The 21,196-nt window shown below is 46.4% G+C and overlaps 1 protein-coding gene across 1 annotated transcript in view; it reads left to right on the forward strand.

Annotated features, from left to right (window-relative positions):
* Positions 1–21,196, forward strand: part of PLEK2 (pleckstrin 2) — a 28,223-nt gene extending 7,027 nt beyond the window's left edge. Inside the window, exons 2-9 of the mRNA XM_055291374.2 lie at positions 6,913–7,077; positions 12,413–12,594; positions 14,745–14,836; positions 15,136–15,323; positions 15,558–15,659; positions 17,227–17,310; positions 19,675–19,753; positions 20,520–21,196. Of these exons, the coding sequence (XP_055147349.1) occupies positions 6,913–7,077; positions 12,413–12,594; positions 14,745–14,836; positions 15,136–15,323; positions 15,558–15,659; positions 17,227–17,310; positions 19,675–19,753; positions 20,520–20,647 (1,020 nt within the window). The 3' untranslated portion in view covers positions 20,648–21,196. The remainder of the gene's footprint in view (positions 1–6,912; positions 7,078–12,412; positions 12,595–14,744; positions 14,837–15,135; positions 15,324–15,557; positions 15,660–17,226; positions 17,311–19,674; positions 19,754–20,519) is intronic.

Raw genomic sequence — 21,196 nt, forward strand, 5'->3', positions numbered from 1 at the left:
CAAGGAAATGAAAATGAAAATAAATTTCTATTCTTTTTTTTCTTTTTTTTTGAGATGGACTCTTGCTCTGTCGCGCAGGCTGGAGCTCAATCTTGGCTCACTGCAACCTCCACTTTCAGGATTCAAGCAATTCTCCTGCCTCAGCCTCCTGAGTAGTTGGGATTACAGGCGCCTGCCACCACACCTGGCTAGTTTTATATTTTTAGTAGAGACGGGGTTTCGCCATGTTGGCCACGGTGGTCTTGACCTTCTGACCTCAGGTGACCCGCCTACTTTGGTCTCCCAAAGTTCTGGGATTACAGGTGTGAGCCACCGCACCTGGCCACCATTCTTATTACTCTGTATCCACTCTTACTCCTTAGGGGTGACCATTGTTTACATTTCTGGGGTATCCCTCCAGAAATTTTCTAAACTACAAGAAATACTTAAGTGTTAGAAATACTTATGTACTATATATATTTTTTCTGAGATGGGGTCTCACTCTGTTGCCCAGGATGGAGTTCATTGGTGTGATCATAGCTTACTGCAGCCTCGACCTCCCAGGCTCAAATGACCCTCCCACCTCAGCCTCCTGAGTGGCTGGGACCACAGGTGCATGTCACCACACCTGACTAATTTTTTTTATTATTTGTAGAGACTAGGTCTTGCTATGTTGTCCAAGCTGGTCTTGAAGTCCTAGGCTCAAGTGATCCTCCCATCTTAGCATCCCAAAGTGCTGGGATTACAGGTGTGAATCACCACACCCAACTCGAAATTTTAAATATTTAGAAGTATTTTCTAAAATACTACTACTAGAGGTTTGTTGTTTAGTTTTGTTTTTGAGACAGGGTCTCACTATGTTGCCCAGGCTACACTTGGACTTTAAGGCTTGGGCAATCCTTCTGCCTCAGCCTCCTGAGTAGCTGAGACTACAGCTGCATGTGGCTACCAGATTTTTTTTAGGTATCATATGAAGTAATATGAGTAAAAGTGCTTTGCTCATGTCAAAGACATTGCCACCTATTCTTGGTGCTTTAGACTGCTGAGTCTGACCTTGAAGGCTGTGCCAGTGGCCTACCATCTCTTAGGATTGGAATTCTTGCACTGCAGCTACACCAGGCACTACGTTGTTACCATATACATTTAGATTATTTTTCATTTTTTCATTATTATAAGTGGTGTTCCTATAAGTGTCAATACATAAAACCTTTTCTATAATCTATATTATTTTCTTTCAAAAATCTTTTTGGCAGTCTCACTGTGTTGCCCAGGCTAGAGTGTGGTAGCACAATCACAGCTTGTTGCAGCCTTGACTTCCCAGGCTCAAGTGATCCTCCCACCTCAGCCTCTTGAGTTAGCTGAGACTACAGGAGTGTGCCACCACATCCAGCTAATTTTTAATTTTTTTGTAGAGATGACTTCTCACTATAGCGCCCAGACTGGTCTTGAACTCCTGGGCTCAGGTGATTCTCTCTCCTTGGCCTCCCAAAGTGCTGAGATTATAGGCGTGAGCCACTGCACCCAGCCTCATATTCTAAATTATTTACTTAACAGAGATCCCTAAAGTGGTATTATTGGGTCAAAGGATTTGAACGTTTTCATGAGGGCCACCAGCTTCTTTGAATTTCTTGCCTACATAGTACATCTTTTGTCATCAGTTTTTCTTCTCAGACTTCTCTCCTTTGCTATCAGTTAGGATTCTCAGTTGCTTGTAACACATTCCACTCTAGTGACTTTGAACAGAAGGGATTTCTTGGAGGGCATATACAAACTCGGGAATATTTGACAGGCCAGAGAATATTTGGCTGGGATGCCATAAAGCCGGGGACCATACAGTCAGACAAAAACCCCCACAGTACTAGGTTGGTGTAATTTCTGTTGGAAGATGTTTCTATTGGAAGCATCACTGCTGACACTGCCACCTGTCCCTGATAACTCTGAGTCTGGGTATCAGAACGATCTGCTCTTTTGCTACTGTCTTTGCCAAAATTTCTTGTTTTCCCATGTTGGACTACCATCAAACATGCATCAGTGCAAAATGGACAAAAAATTTGAATAGACATTTCTCGAAAGAAGACATACAAATGGCAAAAAGGTCTGTGAAAAAGTGCTCAACACCATTGATTATCAGGGAAATGCAAATCAAAACTACAATGGGATATCATCTCACCCCAGTTAAAATAGCTTTTATCCAAAAGACAGGCAAACACAAATGCTGGTGAGGATATGGAGAAAAGGGAACCCTTATACACTGTTGGTGAGTATGTAAATTAGTACAACCACTATGCAGAACAATTTAGAGGTTCCTCAAAAAAAATATAAACAGAGCTACCATGTGATCCAGCAATTCCACTGCTGGGTATATACCCAAAACAAAGGAAATCAGTATATTGAAGGGATATCTGCACACCCATGTTTGTTGCAGCACTGTTTACAACAGCCAAGATTGGAAGCAACCTGTGTCCTCCAACACATGAATGAATAAAGAAAATGTGGTACATATGTACAATGGAATACTATTCAGCCATAAAAAAGAATGAGATCCTGTCATTTGCAACAATGTGGATGGAACTGGAGGTCATTATGTTAAATGAAATAAGCCAGGCACAGAAAGACAAATATCACATGTTCTCACTTATTTGCCGGCTCTAAAAATCAAAACAATTGAACTCATGGACTTAGAGAGTAGAAGGATGGTTGTTACCAGAGGCTGGGAAGGGTGGGTGAGGGGCTGCAGGGGAGGTGGGAATGGTTAACGGGTACAAAAAAAATAATTAGAAAGAATGAGAAAGACCTACTATTTAATAGCACCACAGGGTGACTATAGTCAATAACAACTTAATTGTACATTTTAAAATAACTAAAAGAGTATAATCGGATTGTTTGTAACACAAAGGATAAATGCTTGAGGGGATGGATACCCCATTCTCCATAATGTGACTATTATGCAATGTATGCCTGTATCAAAACATCTCATGTATCCCATGTATATATACTTACTATGTACCCACAAAAATTAAAAATAAAAAAATTTAAAGTAAAAAAATACATCAATGCCCCATGCATGGAATTGACAGAAACTTCCTTAAGTGGAAGGTACTCTGGGAAATGTAACATTTCGTCCAGGAAAGTATAACATCTCTGTATTTTTGTTGTTGTTGTTGTTGTTGTTTGAGATGGACTCTTCCTCTGTCACCCAGGCTGGAGTGCAGTGGCACCGTCATCTTGGCTCACTGCAAACTCCACCTCCTGAGTTCAAGTGATTCTTCTGCCTCAGCCTCCTGAGTAGCTGGGATTACAGGCATGTGCCACCATGCCCAGCTAATTTTTATATTTTTAGCAGAGACAGGGTCTCACCATGTTGGCCAGACTGCTCTCGAACTCCTGACCTCAGGAGTTGGGTGATCCGCCCACCTCGGCCTCCCAAAATGTTGGGATTACAAGCGTGAGCCACCGCGCCGGCCTGTATTTGTATTTTCTGCCCAATATCTGTTGGTTGCATTTTTCTCCTTTTATATCACTAGTCTCCTTCCTTTCCCTATCATATTAGTTTATGAGGGCTGCTATAACTAAATATCACAGAATAGGTGGTTGAAACAACTGAGATTTATTTCTCATGGTTCTGTATGTTAGAAGTCCAATATCAAGGTACCAGCAGTTTGGTTTCTTCTAAGGCCTCTCTCTCCTTGGCTTGCAGATGGCACCTCCTCACTGTGTCCTCAGTGGTCTTTCCTCTCTGTGAGCTCTCTGTGTGTCCAAATCTCCTCTTCTTTTTAAAATTATTATTGTTGTTTTAGAGACAGGGACTCACTCTGTTGCCCAGGCTGCAGTGTAGTGGCTTGATCTTGGTTCACTGTAGCATTAACCTCCTGGGCCCCAGCAATCCTCCCACCTCAGCCTCCCAAGTAGCTTGGACTACAGGCACGTGCCACCGCGCCTGGCTAATTTTTATTTATTTGTTTGTTTGTTTATTTATTTATTTTTATTGATCGAGATGGGGTCTCCCTATGTTGCTGAGGCTGGCCTCAAACTCCTGGGCTCAAGCAATCCTTCTGCCTCAGCCTCCCAAATTCCTGGGATTACAGGCCTGAGCCACCGCAGCCAACCTAAATCTCCTTTTCTTATAAAGACTCTAGTCAGATTGGATTAAGGCCCATCCTAATGACCCCATTTTAATTTAATTCCCTCTTTAAAGGGGATGTATCTCCAAATACATTCCCAGTCTCAGGCACTGGGGCTAGGCATTCAACATACGAATTTTGGAGGCACACAGGCACACGGTTCATCCCATACTATTATTATTTTTTTTTTTTAAGAGGCAGAGTCTTGCTCTGTCACCCAGGTTGGAGTGCTGTGGTGTGATCATAGCTCACTGTAGCCTCAAACTCCTGGGTTTAAATGATTGTCCCTCCTCAGCCTCCCAAGTAGCTGGGGCTGCAGATGTGTGCCACCATGCCTGGCTAATTTTTAATTTTTACTTGTAGAGATGGCATTTCACTATGTTGCCCAGGCTAGTCTCAAACTCCTGGTCTCAAGTGATCCTCCTACCTTGCCCTCCCGAAGTGCCGGGATTACAGGCATGAACCACCGAGCTCAGCCCTAAGATTCTTTTGCCCTCTCCTCTACTCCACCTCCCACCAGTCCACATACCATTAACTTAATTGCCTTCTCCACTCCCTTCCAGCTACAGCCTTGGGTGCCAGCAGTTTACTGCCTTGGATTCGGAAGCACCCAGATGTCCCAGACCAGTCCTGCTAGTGCTGCCCCAGGACCCCTGCAGTTGGGGCGGGGGGTGGTCATAGGAAATGGGGACCTGAGGCTGGGCTATGTGCAGAGCAGTAGAGAACCCCAATAGCTGCGAAGTCAAAGACAAATCTTTTTGTTTCTTTAAACATGTCTGCTTGTGTCAGGTAAAACTGTCAATGCCCATACTACGTGTGGATGTAAGTAAGGAACAAAGAGAGCAAAAATGTGCAATTCTGCTGGACTGCACGAACCCTCTCATGGAAACAGAGTGATCATCACGTAGCATAATAACACTGGGACATGTTAATAAACTCTTGTCAGATTAGCTGTGTTATAAGTCTTATTTAGTTGTCACAGTAAATTCTGTTTGGGCTCAAGTCAGTGCTCACAAAGCTCAGTTATATGCACAAATAAATTTGGTGCAGACGATTCCTTCTACAACTTTTGGCTCTCTAACAGCTCTTAGTACATGCTGAGTGTGGAATAGAATCATAGCACCAGAGATTGAGAACTAAAAGGGCCTTTGATATGAATCCGTGCTAGGCAAGGAAATGAGTGAGTTGGAGCAACGGACTTTGATTCAGGTAAAGCACCTCTGTCGGTTAGAACCTAGCCCTAAGCTGGGCTTTGGAAATATCCCAGGAAGGTGCTTTTGTGACTGTGTACTAAACTCATTCCTTTCTGATCCCTCAGCAGACATTTCCCCATCCACTGATCTTTCTAGAAACAGGCTCTCCATGTTCACCTGACTATTCTGCCCATTGGCTCTACCACACACCTGAGAGCCACCTAAACTACCCTTCTCTTTATTCCTGTCACCTGAGAACCACCTAAATTACACTTCTCTTTATTCCTGACACCTGAGAACCACCTAAACTAACTTCTCTTTATTCTTGCCACCTGAGAACCACCTAAACCACCCTTCTCTTTATTCCTGCCACCTGAGAACCACCTAAACCACCCTTCTCTTTATTCCTGCCACCTGAGAACCACCTAAACTACCCTTCTCTTTATTCCTGCCACCTGAGAACCACCTAAACTACCTTCTCTTTATTCCTGCCACCTGAGAACCACCTAAACTACCCTTCTCTTTATTCCTGCCACCTGAGAACCACCTAAACTACCCTTTTTATTCCTGCCACCTGACAGCCACCTAAACTACCCTTCTTTTTAAGCCTGCCACACCTGGCTAGGTAAGACTGTCAGAGTCCTTAGCTCTGGGAGACTGTAAGTGGCCTCATATTGCACACATCCTTTGACTAGTAATATTCTTTCTAGGAATATATCCAAAGGAAAAAAAATAGATGCAGGTCAAAATTTACATGTAAGGATATTCATTACAGAACAGTGGAAAAAATGGAACAACCTCAGTTGCAAACAATAGAAGTTGGCAAGTAAACTATGTATCCACATAATTGTCATTAAAAATATGTTTTACAGAAATTTAATGGTGTGAGAAGATGCTCAGCAAGGCCAAACAAAACAGGGACCGGGCATGGTGGCTCATGCATGTAATCCTAGCATTCTGGGAGGCCAAGGTGAGAGGATCACAGAAGCCCAGGAGTTCTTCAAGACCAGCCTAGGGAGTACAGTGAGACCTCGTCTTTACAAAAAAATTTAAAAATTAGCCAGGTGTGGTGGCACACGCTTGTAGTCCCAGCCACTCAGGAAGCTGAGGTGGGAGGATCACTTGAGTCCAGGAAAGGGAGGCTGCAGTGAGCTGAGGTCATGCCACTGTACTCCAGCCTGTCTCTTTTGAGACCTTGTCTATAAAACAAGAACAAAAAAAAAAAACTAGAAAATAAAACTATATGTAAAATAATCTTAATTTTTTAAAAAAACCAGAAGGCAAAAACTGAAAGGAAAAAAGACTGGAAGGAAATACAATATGTTAGCAATGGCTGTCTCCTAGCAGTAGGATTACAGGCGAGTGATTTTTCTCTTCTTTTTACTTTGTAGTTTCTTTCAAGGTTTATAACCCGAGAAATGGCCAAATAGGAACTAGAAGGTCAGTGCCAAAGGTCTTTGCTACGTAGTCAAAAGAGATCCAGACACAAATCCTGCTGTCTTCCTTGGAGAGTGATTTCCACAGCACAGTCTGGTTACCTGTGCCACCGGACACCCCTCCCTGAACACCACACCCTCCCCTTGACCACCTCACCTCAGGGCTTTCTTGTCTGTCCATAGGGCCACATTGTCCACAACTGGAAGGCACGATGGTTCATCCTTCGGCAGAACACGCTGGTGTACTACAAGCTTGAGGGGGGTCGGAGAGTGACCCCTCCCAAGGGCCGGATCCTCCTCGATGGCTGCACCATCACCTGCCCCTGCCTGGAGTATGAAAACCGACCGGTAAGTGACGGCCCCTGCTGTCCAGCTCCTCTCTGTTCCACAGCCTTCCCACCTCTGGCCTCTTTGGGAAAGTGGTGTGGGTAGGAGGAAGAGCTCAGAGTTAGAATTGAAGAACTTGGATTCAAATCCTGGCTCCGCCACGTACCAGGTATGTGAGCTTGGACAAGTAGCTAAACCTCTCTGAGCCTTCGTTCCTCATCTGTAAAATGGGATGAAATAATTACCCCTGAGTGTCTCACATGGTTGTGGTGAGGACCATGAAGGTCACAGTGTATTAGAGTACTGTATGGGCTGGGAGGCAGGCACCACACAAATGCTATCTTGGGGTTCACTATGATGGCTTTCATCCCCTGAGGGGTCTGTGTTCCAGAAGTAAGGGGTGGCTTCAACCCTACCATTAAAAAAGTCTAGGCTGGGCCTGGTGGCTCACGCCTGTAATCCCAACACTTTGGGAGGCCGAGATGGGCAGATTGCTTGAGGTGAGGAGTTTGAGACCAGCCTGGCCAATATTTTTACTATTTGTACTAAAAATACAAAAATTAGCTGAGTGTGGTCGCAGCGGCCTGTAATCCCAGCTACTTGGGAGGCTGAGGCAGGAGAATCGCTTGACCCTGGGAGGCAGAGTTTGCAGTGAGCCGAGATCACGCCACTGCACTCCAGCCTAGGCGACAGAATGAGACTCCTCAAAAAAAAAAAGTTTCTCCCAATAAATTATTTATCAAGGGCCCATCATGTGCCAAGAAATTTGCAAGGCATGGAGGAATCAAGGAAGAAAATGGTAAGATTGTTTCTTCGTAGAGTTGCTCATTTTATTGGGAAAGCAAGTGGTTAATTGAAAAACATTTGGCATTCCAATGCCACAGCTATCAGGAGCTGCAGAAAACCCTTTATCCCTAAGAGGAAAAAGATATTTCAGGCTGGGTCAGGCAACGCTTCAGGAATAGAGATGTGGGCAAAGATGGAACAAGGAGAGAGGCAGTCATTCTGGACAGGTAGAATGTCTTGAGTAAAAGTAAGAAGAGAATGCATGCAGAGAGGTGGGTGTGGCTTCTGGGGAGTAGGGCCTCCAGTGTGGTCAAAGGGGAATGTTCACCAAATCAGTGATAGGAGTTTGGTTTGGGCCAGATGGAGGTAATGGAGAGCCATTGAAGATTTTGAGTGAGAGCATGGTCTGATGAGAATTCTCTTAGAGGCCAGGCGCATTGGCTCACACCTGTAATCTCAGCACTTTGGGAGGCCAAGGCTGGCGGATCACCTGAGGTCAGGAGTTCAAGACCAGCCTGGCCAACATGGTGAAACCCCGTCTCTACTAAAAATACAAAAATTAGCCAGGCGGGGTGGTGGGCATCTGTAGTCCCAGCTACTCAAGAGGCTGAGGCAGGAGAATTGCTCGAACCCAGGAGGTGGAGGTCGCAGTGAGCCGAGATCATGCCATTACACTCCAGCCTGGGTGACAGAGCAAGACCCTGTCTCAAAAAAACAAAAAAAAGAAAAGAAAACTCTCTTAGAAAGACCAAAATGAAGGCTGGGTGTGTTGGTACACACCTGTGACTCTAGCTGCTCAGGAGGCTGAGGTGGGAGGATCACTCAAGCCCAGGAGTTTGAGACCAGCCTGGGCAACATAGCAAGACTACATCTCAGAAAAACAAAAATATAGGCCTGGCACAGTGGCTCACGCCTGTAATGCCAGCATTTCAGAAGGCCAAGATGGAAAGATAGCTTGAGCCCAGGAGTTCAAGACCTGCCTGGGCAACATAGTGAGACCCCATCTCTAAAAAAAAAAAAAAATTGGATGGGCGTGTTGGCAGGTGTTGGTAGTCCCAGCAACTTTGGAGGCTGAGGCAGGAGGATCACTTGAACCCAGGAGTCCAAGACTACAGTGAGCTATGATTATGCCATTGCACTGTAGCCTGGGTGACAGAGTGAGACTCTGTCTCTGAAAAAAAAAAAAAAAAAAAGTGTAGAAAGAATAAAAGGAAGAACTAGTTTTAGTTCAGTTACTAATAAGATTTCTAGGTCCATAAAAAGGAATCTCACCATTTTCTTTCTTATCGTGTTTTTCTTCTTTGACTCTCCTATGCTTGCCGTGTTCAGGAGAGGAAAGGACTGAAGACAAATGAGGTCAATTAAGGAATCTTCTAAGTATAAGAAAATATTAATGATGGTTCATTCTGGGTGGTGGGTTTACTGGCATTTGTTATGTTTACCTCTGTATTCTTCTGTAATTTCAAATTTTTCTCAAATAAAAAACAAAAGGAGCTATTAAAATAATCTAGCCATGAAATAAGGCAAGAAGAAGGGATGAACAGGAGAAAGCATTATGAAAGAAATGTCAACAGGACTTGGTGGCTGACTGGCTGTTGAGGGCAAGGGAAAAGGAGGCATTGAGTATCATTCCAGCCTAGGAGGCTGCACAAATGAAATGTCATTCCATTATTTCCACTGCAAGCTTGGAGGTGTCACTGATTAAAAGTGAGAAGTCAGGCAGGGGTAGCTTTCTGCTGGGGTAGCTGTAGGACCACTAGAGGATGCTGAGCCTGGGAAAAGATGGGCTCTGCATCCTCTTCCTTTTAGCATCTCAAGACCAGACACGGCCAGGTGCAGTGGCTCACGCCTGTTATCTCAACACTTTGGGAGCCTGAGGCAAGTGGATTGCTTGAGCCCAGGAGCTCAAGGCTGCAGTGAGCTATGACCATGCCACTTCACTCTAGCCTGGGAGACAGAGCAAGACCCTAACTCGAAAAAAAAAAAAAAAAAAAAAAAATCTACATAAAATTCTCAAATTGTCACCTGCCTGGTTCATGCGTACTTGGGCTAGATCAAGAGGAGCCAATAGATTCCCTAAGAACAAATCATGAAATATATACACACATACTTTTTAAAATTAGAGAACATGTAAAAAGAGTGCCAGAATTTTGTGTGGAATTTTATAGTGTGTCCTAAAATTCTGTTCATTGAAATGGTTAACTACAGGCTGACAGCATGGGTTCAGGAAGCTGGCTGAACTCTGTTCTTCCACAGTGGTGATGAGATCACTGCCAAGCTACTACTACTGGAGGAGCAGCTCCGTGGTGTGTGTGTGTTTTTTAATTTAGATAGAGTCTCACTCTGTCACCCAGGCTGGAGTTCAGTGGCACAATTTTGCACCATGCCCAGCTAATTGTTGTATTTTTAGTAGAGATGGGGTTTCACCATGTTGGCCAGGCTGGTCTTGAACTCCTGACGTCAAGTGATCTTGACCCTGGGAGGCGGAGTTTGCAGTGAGCTGAAATCATGCCACTGCACTCCAGCCTGGGCGACAGAATGAGACTCCTGAAAAAAAAAAAAAAAAAAAGTCTCCCAATAAATTATTTATCAAGGGCCCATTATGTGCCAAGACATTTGCAAGGCATGGAGGTATCAAGGAAGAAAATGGTAAGATTGTTTCTTCATAGAGTTGCTCATTTTATTGGGAAAGCAAGTGGTTAATTGAAAAACATTTGGCATTCCAATGATGCCACAGCTATCAAGAGCTGCAGAAAACCCTTTATCCCTGAAGAGGAAAAAGATATTTCAGGCTGGGTCAGGCAACACTTCAGGAATAGAGATGTGGGCAAAGATGGAACAAGGAGAGAGGCAGTCATTCTGGACAGGTAGAATGTCTTGAGTGAAAGTAAGAAGAGTATACATGGAGAGAGGTGGGTGTGGCTTCTGCCTCCCGAAGTGTTGGGATTATAGGCGTGAGCCACTGAGCCCTGCCTGTGGTGTTCTTTAGGACCATGAGTCAGTCATGTCTTTTTTTTTTTGAAACAGAGTCTCTCTCTGTCACCCAGGTTAGAGTGCAGTGGCGTGATCTCGGCTCACTGCAAACTCTGCCTCCCGGGTTCAAGCGATTCTTCTGCCTCAGCCTCCTGAGCAGCTGGGACTACAGGTGCCCACCACCACGCCCGGCTAATTTTTGTATTTTTAGTAGAGGCGGGGTTTCACCATATTGGCCAGGCTGGTCTTGAACTCCTGACCTCGTGATCCGCCCACCTCGGCCTCCCAAAGTGTTGGGATTACAGGCGTGAGCCACCGCGCCTGGCCCAGCCATGTCTTATTCACCATTTAGTTTAGATGAGGGACATTGACTACGTTTGTAAGCAAAATAATAAGCCAAGAGAATCCTTTGGAAAATAGATTCAGAATGAAATAAAATGCTTGTTTTCCAGCAGAAGTGATGGATCCAGCCTACCACCCGATTGATAGTCTCCTATCAATCCCACAATTGATAAAAAAAAAAAAAACCATAAATGTGCACTTAAAAGATAGAGAAGTGGCCTACATGAAAAAGATTCTCTTCTGACAGCACTGAGTGAGTCTACAGTGCCCTGCAGCTGCCCACAGCCAGTGGGCTCAGGCTTCTCCTGGAGCTGCGTGTTCCATTCCATGCACCGTATTTATGAGAATGTTGACCAAGTGTAGGACACTTAGCACAAAGTGACCTGGATGGGGTCGGGCACGGTGGCTCACGCCTGTAATCCCAGCACTTTGGGAGGCTAAGGCAGGCTGATCACCTGAGATCAGTAGTTCGAGACCAGCCTGGCCAACATGGTGAAACCTCGTCTCTACTAAAAATACAACAATTAGCCAGGTGTGGTGGTGGGCGCCTGTAATCCCAGCTGCTCCGGAGGCTGAGGTGGGAGAATCGCTTGAACCCGGGAGCCGGAGGTTGCAGTGAGCTGAGATCGCGCCATTGCACTCCAGCCTGGGCGACAGAGCAAGACTCCGTCTCAAGAGAAAAACAAAGAACAAAAAACAAAAAACAAAACAAAGCGACCTGATGGGAAGGAGCTGAAACTATATCCTATGAGAAATGTGTGAAAGACGTGATGCTTAGACACAGGAAAGAGGACGGAAGGGAGCATGACTAACCGTCCGTTTGAGGTAGGCATTAATATCCTGTCATTTCCTAATGAGCCCGGGAGTCCACAGCCAAGTGGCAGAGCTGGGGTTTGTGTTCAGATGGGTCTGACTTTAAAGCCTGGGCATTTCCCTCTTCAGTGTAGGGGCTGTCATAGGAGGTGAGTCTTCATCTGTGTGGTTCTAGAAGAGAGAACAGAACTAGTGTGTCCAGGAAGCAGGCCCTACAGTAACTACTTTGTCCACAAGGGAAAGGCTGCAGTGTGAGGCCACCAGCTTCCTGTCACTGGAGGTGTCCAAGTGAATCTTTAAAGACCACCTGCTGTGTGGCCGAGGGCTCTGGGCATTTGGCAGTCACTGTCACCTAGATTCTCCCGGGGCCCCCTCATTTTTGCTGCCCAGAGTCCTCTTGCTCTGCCTGAGTGCTGGCCTGACTGGCTCTCTCTTCCCACAGCTCCTCATTAAGCTGAAGACTCAAACATCCACAGAGTACTTCCTGGAGGCCTGTTCTCGAGAGGAGCGGGATGCCTGGGCCTTTGAGATAACCGGGGCTATTCATGCAGGGCAGCCGGGGAAGGTCCAGCAGCTGCACAGCCTGAGAAACTCCTTCAAGCTGCCCCCGCACATCAGCCTGCAGTGAGTGCCCCGCTTGCCGGGCTCTGTGGCAGCCTCTCCTGCCTGTGTTTGGTGGGCAGGGGACCCTGCCCCTTGTGGGGGCTCTGTGCTTGCTGCACAGCCTGGCTGGTGCCACCACGGTGCTTCAGGGCCTTCAGCTGTTCCTGTCCCATGTATATTATTTTCTCTGCTTGGGAGTGGCCCTACCTACCTGCCCCATTCCTGTGGGATCTCTTGTGGCTCTTGCCACCTCTGCACACCTCCATGACACAAGACCCCCATTCCATTTCAGCCAGGGTGCTCAGGGCTGTGTCACAGCTCCCCCCAAATCTCGTCTTAGTCTGTTTTCTGTTACTTATAACAGAATACCTGAAATTGGGTAACTCATAAGGAGGGATTTCTTATTATAGAGGCTGGGAAGTCCAAGGTTGAGGGGCTGCATCTGGTGAGGGCCTTCTTGCTGGTGGGAGCTCTCTGCAGAGTCCTGAGGCAGTGCAGGGCATCACACAGTGAGGGGGCTGAGCATGCTAATATGCTTGCTCCGATCTCTCTTCCTCTTATAAAGCCACCAGTCCCATTCCCATGATAATTCATTAACTCATTTAACCCATTAATCCATGAATGGATTAATCCATTCACAAGGGCAGAGCCCCCATGACCCAATCACCTCTTAAAGGCATCACCTCTCAATATTGCAACATTGGGGATTTTCAGCATGAGTTTTGGGATAAACATTCAAACCACAGTAAATCTCCACCAACCTCCCAGGCAACAGAACTGTTAATACCCATCAAAGATGTATGAATCCATTCCTGGGCTCACAAAAACTCCCTACCAGGCACTGAAATCTTGACTGTACACCTCCTATGGGTCTAGGGAGCTGCTGAACACTGGTGGGTGCAGGGAGGATCAGCTGCAGATAAGGGTGGATAGGCAGCTGGGTTTAAAGATAGTTCAAAAAGTAGCTGAGGGGGTTTGGACTTAATGCAGGGGATCACAGAGAATCATGTGGGCTACTGTGCACTCTTGGGGCTTGTTTTTCTCTTTTGGGGACGGGGTCTCACTCAGTTGCCCGGGCTGGAGTGCCGTGGCTCGATCATAGCTCACTGCAGCCTTGACCTCCTGGGCTCGTGATCCTCCCCCGTCAGTATCCCAAAGCACTGGGATGACAGGTGTGAGCCACTGTGCCCAGCATACACTCTTGTTTGTAAGTTAAAAGTCACACCTTTTTGGTTTTACTACAAAAGCAGTGTGTGTCTGGCATAGAAATATAAGAGCATTTAGATAAGCAAGAAGAAAAGAAATGTCTGAAAATCCTGCCTCTCAAATTTTGATGCATAACTGAACACCCCGTTCTGTGGTGAGGAGGTATAAACAAACCTACCTACAAGGGGAGCTGAGAGGCAGGAGAAAGAGGCTGACAAATCCAGTTTCTCACAAAGAGGCATTTAATAGGGACTTACAAACAGAAGTGATGTCCCTGCTGGCCTAGAGACAGTGAATCACCACACTTGTCCTCCAGAAAATACCCTTTATATAGCAAGCTTTTTTGGGAAAATGTGCAGCTAGTCGTGCCTCAGACTTTCTTGTGAAACCTGTGACTGCTGGGTGAGCTGTGCTATGGGAACACCGTGGTATGCAGGAGTCAAACATCCATCATCAGGCCAGGCACGGTGGCTCACACCTGTAATCCTAGTACTTTGGGAGGCCGAGGCAGGCGGATCACTTGAGGTCAGGAGTTCAAGACCAGCCTGGTCAACATGGTGAAAACCCGTCTCTACTAAAACTACAAAAATTAGCTGGGTGTGGTGGCACACACCTGTAATCCCAGCTGCTCTGGAGGTTGAGGCAGGAGACACTTGAACCTGGGAGGTGGAGGTCACAGTGAGCCGAGATCGCGCTACCGCACTCCAGCCTGAGTGACAGAGCGAGACTCTGTCTCAAAAACAAAACAAACAAAAAACAACAAAAAAATCAATCATCATGGTGCTTCACTTCAAGATGGCATTGCTCTTGCCATGCAAAAGGCTGCTTTCCTACACCCCCTTGCTTTGTGATGTGTGTCACACCATTTGCCACTTGCTTTATACCTTTAGCAGTGATTCAGTACCCTCCCTTATACCTGCCAGCGTGATGAGGGTTCCCTCTCCTTTGCCTTCCCTTCCGTGTAGTCGCATCGTGGACAAGATGCATGATAGCAGCACCGGAATCCGTTCAAGCCCCAATATGGAGCAGGGAAGCACCTATAAAAAGACCTTCCTCGGTGAGCCTGTCCCCCAGGGCCATGCTGGGCAGTCAACCTGGGACATGGTGATGCAGGGCTCAGCTGTGTGCTTGACCACCCTGTATTGAGGTCAGAGCTGCCTGCTGGGCAACAGGCTGGCCTGAGATGGCCATGTGTGGGTGTGCAGCCACGGCTCTATGCAGCAGGTGTGGCCTTCAGTCTGTTCTTGGGTAGAGCCCGGAGGCTGCCCAGAGGGCCAAAGTCAGTGAGGTCATTGGCCACACACCCCAAGGACGCTGGTCCATCACCCCTCATCTGACTGGTGCGCCCTTGGCTAGGCTCCTCCCTGGTGGACTGGCTCATCTCCAACAGCATCACGGCCAACCGTCTGGAGGCGGTGACCCTGGCCTCCATGCTCATGGAGGAGAACTTCCTCAGGCCCGTGGGTGTCCGAAGCATGGGAGCCATTCGCTCTGGGGATCTGGCCGAGCAGTTCCTGGATGACTCCACAGCCCTGTATACTTTTGTAAGTTGGAGAGTGGGTTCTTCTTGCCACCAGGGCAAAAGCTAAGGAACACACAACAGAGTGGGGGCCTGGGGGCCACAGTCATGGGAGGAGACCTTGGGCTTCGGGGACGCCTTCATCCTGATGCAGAATGAGGTTCCTGTCCTGAGGAATTTCCTTTCCCCTCTGACAGCTGCCATAGCCTGGGCCTGGGTCTTTTCTATAGCAGAGTCCTTGCTCCCTCCTTCCCCCTAGGCTGAGAGCTACAAAAAGAAGATAAGCCCCAAGGAAGAAATTAGCCTGAGCACTGTGGAGTTAAGTGGCACGGTGGTGAAACAAGGCTACCTGGCCAAGCAGGTATGGCTGCTATGAGCAGGGAAGAGAGATGGACAGTTCTCAAGCTTAGGGGAGGGAGCAGTGAGCCCAGAAGAAGGGAAGGGCTGAGGCTGCTGGAGGGCACCAATTACAGCAAAATCTACGAAAGCAGGAGCCCAGCGCCAGCCACCAGGAGCAAGTCAAAGAACAGGCATATGCCCACACTCACACACACATGTGTACCAGACACAAGGACTGTTCAGGAAAAATGTACTATACACACACACAATTATCACAACATCAAAAAACAACTTCTACAGAGTTGCCCAGCTTCATGTATTTGTCTTGGAGGCTTTTGCTGACTGGCTTGAGGTTTTACATTTGCTGGCCTTCTGTTCCTTGGGGTGTCCTGGGGTCTCTGCCTTCCCTTGTGAGATTCTGTACACCCCCTTGATACACTTTCTGAGCTAAAAACAATTTTCTCCACCATGTTGGTAGGTGGAAGATCAGATTCTCCACTGTAAGGCTCAGTGTTCAAAGTCTGGCCACGGCCACTACTCCTAAACCGTGTTTGGGAGAGCAGCTGTGTTGAACCAGAGGCAAGCCGTGTCCTGCAGCATTCCTACCTGTGCCTAACAAAAAGGGTATTCTCTGAACAAAATCATCTGTCCTTGGCACAGGAAGTGTAGCAGACATTTTGCACAGCCTTCGTGTTTGTGCACATATTGTATACCATGTGAATGTGTGTGTCTGCACAGAGGGCACGTACACGGCTCGGCACCACTCCCATCATTATTCAGAGCATGTGCTGTTGCTGTCACCTGCTTCCTGCATGTCAGGATCCTCATCTGCTCTTAGATTCCTATCATCCCCACTGCTGCCTGTCTACACCAAGGCCCTGCTTCTGCTGGGCCTGATAGGAGTCCTTCCCGAGGGGAGGAAGAGAGGCCCCTAGGGGAGCTTGAGAAGGGTGTGGGAGGGACTCTGAGGGTGTTCCTGACTAGGAGGGCTAAGGTTTGTGATCTAACCTTAGCCCTCCTGGTCAGTGAGGCCAAAGAAAGTCTCACACACATACACACACACACGTCAGCTTCTTACACATTTAGATTTTATCATATAATTGATCGTTTCTTGCTTTTTTCCTAATGCACAATGTGAAAGTGGTTTTACTGCACATGTGGGCACGCATGTAGACTGACAAATATACATGTAGCTGAAGGTTTGTTTTTGGACTGACTTGGCCCTTAGCTGGTGCCCTTGGGTTCAAGTTTGCCTGTGTGATCCCAGCCCAGCTGACACCTGCTGCCTCCCTGTCCTCCTTTATGCCCTGAGTATTGTGTGTCCCCTTTCCTTCTGCATGGACTCTCTTTGGCTCTGTCGACTTGACTTAAGGTGATGGCGTTTTTGCTACAGTGTCATTGAGTGGGGGTGCGGGCAGGGAGGTCTGTGACATGTCATTGCTATCCTCAGGTTTCCTACGGATTGGTTTTAGAATGTAGTCCCATTGGAGCGGGCTGGCTTGTTGGGGGTTTGGCATTACATGCATAGATGCAGGAGAGAGGGACATGCAGCTATCACCAATGAGCTTTGAACCATTTCTTTGCCCCAGGGGCACAAGAGGAAAAACTGGAAGGTGCGTCGCTTTGTCCTAAGGAAGGATCCAGCTTTCCTGCATTACTACGACCCTTCCAAAGTGAGTGCGCATGCTGGCTTCGTGCTGGTCCCATGTCGTGATGCCCCCAGACACTCCTCTCCTGGCACAGCGGGCAGCTGGCTGGACATCCTGCCTTCCCCTGGCACCCGCCGTAAGGTCTGCTGCACCATGCCTTTCCTTCCACAGTCCAAGCTGCTCTGCCCTGTCATCACATAGGTGCCTGCTTCTAGAGCGATTTCTTCTATGCCTAATCCCCCACTTTTTTATGGGAGGGCATCTTTATCATTTTCAGAGGAAAAGCATCTTTTGTTCTTCCCCAAAGCCTGCTTTGTGAATAGGGAGGATGAGGTAGGCTGACAGAGACTCCTACTGGCACTTCCCAGCCTCTCCACACTTTCCATTCAAAGATCCCATTAATTCTGCCTCCCTCCACTTTTCCCCACCTATGTTTTGAAAAGTTTCTGTTACCATATGATATTTAAGCCATAATTTACTAATTTGCTTTTTAAAAAACTTTGATGGCAAATTAAAAAAAATCATTTTTCTGTTTCTGATACTAGGTATTACCACATGCTGAGTGGATCTAATTCCAGTCAAAAGCAAAGAAAAAGGGCCCTTTAGTTAGCTGTTCAGCCTTGTCTTGGGCGATGTATGACTTTCATTAGTTTTTGTTGAAACAGTGAAGAGTGGGCAGTTCCTTCCTCACTGAGCTTCAATCAGGAACCGCCTGGACCCAGCTAGGCCACAGGAGGGCCCAGGGCCAGGGAGGGATGTGGCAGGAGGAGCCTCCAAAAAGCTCCAGTTGACCTCTCTGTGGGTCATGGTGGCCTGGCTACAGGATGGAGTTCAAACTCCTTCCTTCCTGGCTACCTCAAATCCTGTTTGAAGCAAGGAAAAAATAAACAAATGAAAAAACACTTTAGTTTTGTATTTAACTCTCACCGTGGTCTAGCCTAACCTACTTTCTTTGTGCCCCTGATGAGTCTGCTGTCTCGGCTTTTAAAATAGGAAACTGAGAAAATATATATACACACATATGTGCCTATACACACCTATCTATAAATACATATACATGTAAATATACATACATACATATATATGTACACACGCACAAATGCTCACATACGTACGTAGATGGAAACAGTGCAGAAGAGATTACTCAAAGCAAGTGTGCAAAGGAAATAAAAGAATTGCCAAATTTCTGGGCTGTAGGTACAAGATAAGGAACCATCTCAAAGGCATTCTGCAATTAATTTGTTCCGCACTTTACTCCCACTCCTCCTGTTTAGGCTGAATGCCCCTCTCCTGTCCTGGGGACCTACTCTCCTATCCAGGCCCAATTCAAGTCTCCTGTCCTCCCTGAGACTGCTCTTGAACCCTCCCGGCTGGGGCAGATCCCTTCCTTCTCTGAACTTTCCTCCCGTTGGCATTTAGTAGTACAAATATTTCCAGTATTTTATTTAACCATTTTATTTTTTGCCCTACCTCTTGCTGGGCCCAACATACAGTATGAAGTTGATTATTGATTAATTGAAGGGCTCCTAGGGCCTGAGGCACGTGGTGTGTAAAATTGCCCTGAATCGTCCAGGGATACCACCGATCGCAGTTTTGTATCACACGAAGTTTCATGCTAGGCACATGCCAGACTGTGTAACGATGTCCTATGTGCAGGAATCTATCAACTTTGCAGAAATAATTACTATAGCTGGGTGCGGTGGCTCATGTCTGTAATCCCAGCACTTTGGGAGGCTGAAGAGGGCAGATCACTTGAGGTCAGGAGTTTGAGACCAGCCTGGCCAATGTGATGAACCCCCGCCTCTCCCAAAAATACAAAATTAGCCAGGTGTGGTGGCGTGTGCTTGTAATCCCAGTTCCTCAGGAGGCTGAGGCAGGAGAATCGCTTGAACCTGGGAGGCAGAGGTTGCAGTGAGCTGAGATCGTGCCACTGCACTCCAGCCTGGAAGACAGAGTGAGACTCCGTCTCAAAAAAAAAAAAAGATTACTATAAATATATATTTCTGATTGCTTTGTAAGATGCACACAAGGGTTAAGGAAGCCAGTGAATGTTTTTCCGGGTAGCATATTGGATCAGAGCCTCTGTTTGAGACATCTCCAGGAATGAAAAGCAGATTTGCAAGTCTGCGAGACTTGGTAACTGCAACATTGACGGGCACTACTGCTGCCAACATTGACGGGCACTACTGCTGCCGACTGTTAAACGAAGAGGCCCCAGCTTCCTTACTGATGCATGCAGCTTTGGCCATATGATGTCCAAGTTCAGCTTCATCTTCTATTACAAATGATTTGCATTGACTTCTTTAGCTGGCCTGAGTTGTAAGGGGAGTGCAACTCTTCCCTTTTGTGCATTCACAAATTCCTAATTGGGTCTCTTTTCCTCTGCAGGACGAGAACAGGCCAGTAGGTGGGTTTTCTCTTCGTGGTTCACTCGTGTCTGCTCTGGAGGATAATGGCGTTCCCACTGGTAAGGTGCAACTTCAGCCCTGGCCTGAAGATCTCAGGGGCCTCCCTCCTGCACCTCAGTAATGTCCCACTAATGAAACGACAGCTTTGGGAGCTGAGCAGGGCTTTCTCCATGAGACAGAGTGGTGTGAGTTTTGAAGCGAATTTCAGAATTGAACAAAGGATATGTTCTTGGCATTTTAAGAATATAACTAAGTAATCCTTATGTTAATAATCTTTCCCCTCAGTTTCTGTGCTGATGGCCTGTAAGCTTCCGCCTAAAAATAATAGCTGAGGCTTACACAATGCTTTAGGGTTAACAACATACCTTAATATGTATCATAATACTAATTTCACAATAGCCAGCCATGGTAAGAAGATATTATTCCCATCTTATGGCTGTGGAAACTGGGGTTCCAATAAGTTAAACAATTTGAGATCAAACTCCAAATTCTGTGCTTGCTTTTAACATAAACATACTGGATTCTTTGATGTGAATGAAATGGTAGATCTATGGCATGCTACCATCTTGACCATAGGGAGCAGGCAAGAGGGCTTCCAGGAATATCCAGACATAACCATTGGCAGGCCTTAGGGCACTGGTGAGGGACAGGGAATGGGAGGAAAAGGGGACCTCATCTGATAGGATTCTCTAACTGTATACCTTTTATTTAATAAATATGTCGTTGTATGTTTTTGTCCATGTCTCAGTTGACTTTCTGCTGGTTCAAGGTGAAAGTACACATGGCTATTCAATCACTGATTTTTCCCCCCTTTTTTCTGCCTAGGGGTTAAAGGGAATGTCCAGGGAAACCTCTTCAAAGTGATTACTAAGGATGACACACACTATTACATTCAGGCCAGCAGCAAGGCTGAGCGAGCTGAGTGGATTGAAGCTATCAAAAAGCTAACATGACAAACACCTGAGGGAATCAGGATTCCTCCCTCCTACCAGATGACACAGACAGGAGTTCCTGGAGAATGGGAGTATGTTAAGACTTCCCACTTTGTAAGTTTTGTACTGCTTTGGAGAGTGAATGCTGAAGAGTTCCTCAGATTACAAACAGCAGTGGTGCCATTTCCTTCCCCATCTTCATGTTACAAACCTGGAAAGGCTAGAACAGCCATCAGGCGTCAGCATCTTGACTTTTCCCCAGCATCACAAACAGCCATTTCCTCGGGCACCAAAGTAGGTTCCCTTTGTTGGAACAATTACACTGGCCATGCCATAATGTTGAATAAAACTCTCTTCTTACGCGGTTCTCTCTTCTTTGGAATTAGTAAAAGCTGACATTTGTTTCTGGCTATTAGAATCCCATACAAAGTTTTATAGTTTTCGAGCAACATTTCAAGTATCTCTGTCATTAAGACATACTTCATCTTAAAGTGGGGATGGTGGCCAAACTTTGTACATTGAGAATATTGTTTTGCTTTAGAAAACAAGCCTGCATAAATATTATACATT

This window comes from Symphalangus syndactylus, chromosome 8, assembly GCF_028878055.3.
Source record: "Symphalangus syndactylus isolate Jambi chromosome 8, NHGRI_mSymSyn1-v2.1_pri, whole genome shotgun sequence".
Lineage (NCBI taxonomy): Eukaryota > Metazoa > Chordata > Mammalia > Primates > Hylobatidae > Symphalangus > Symphalangus syndactylus.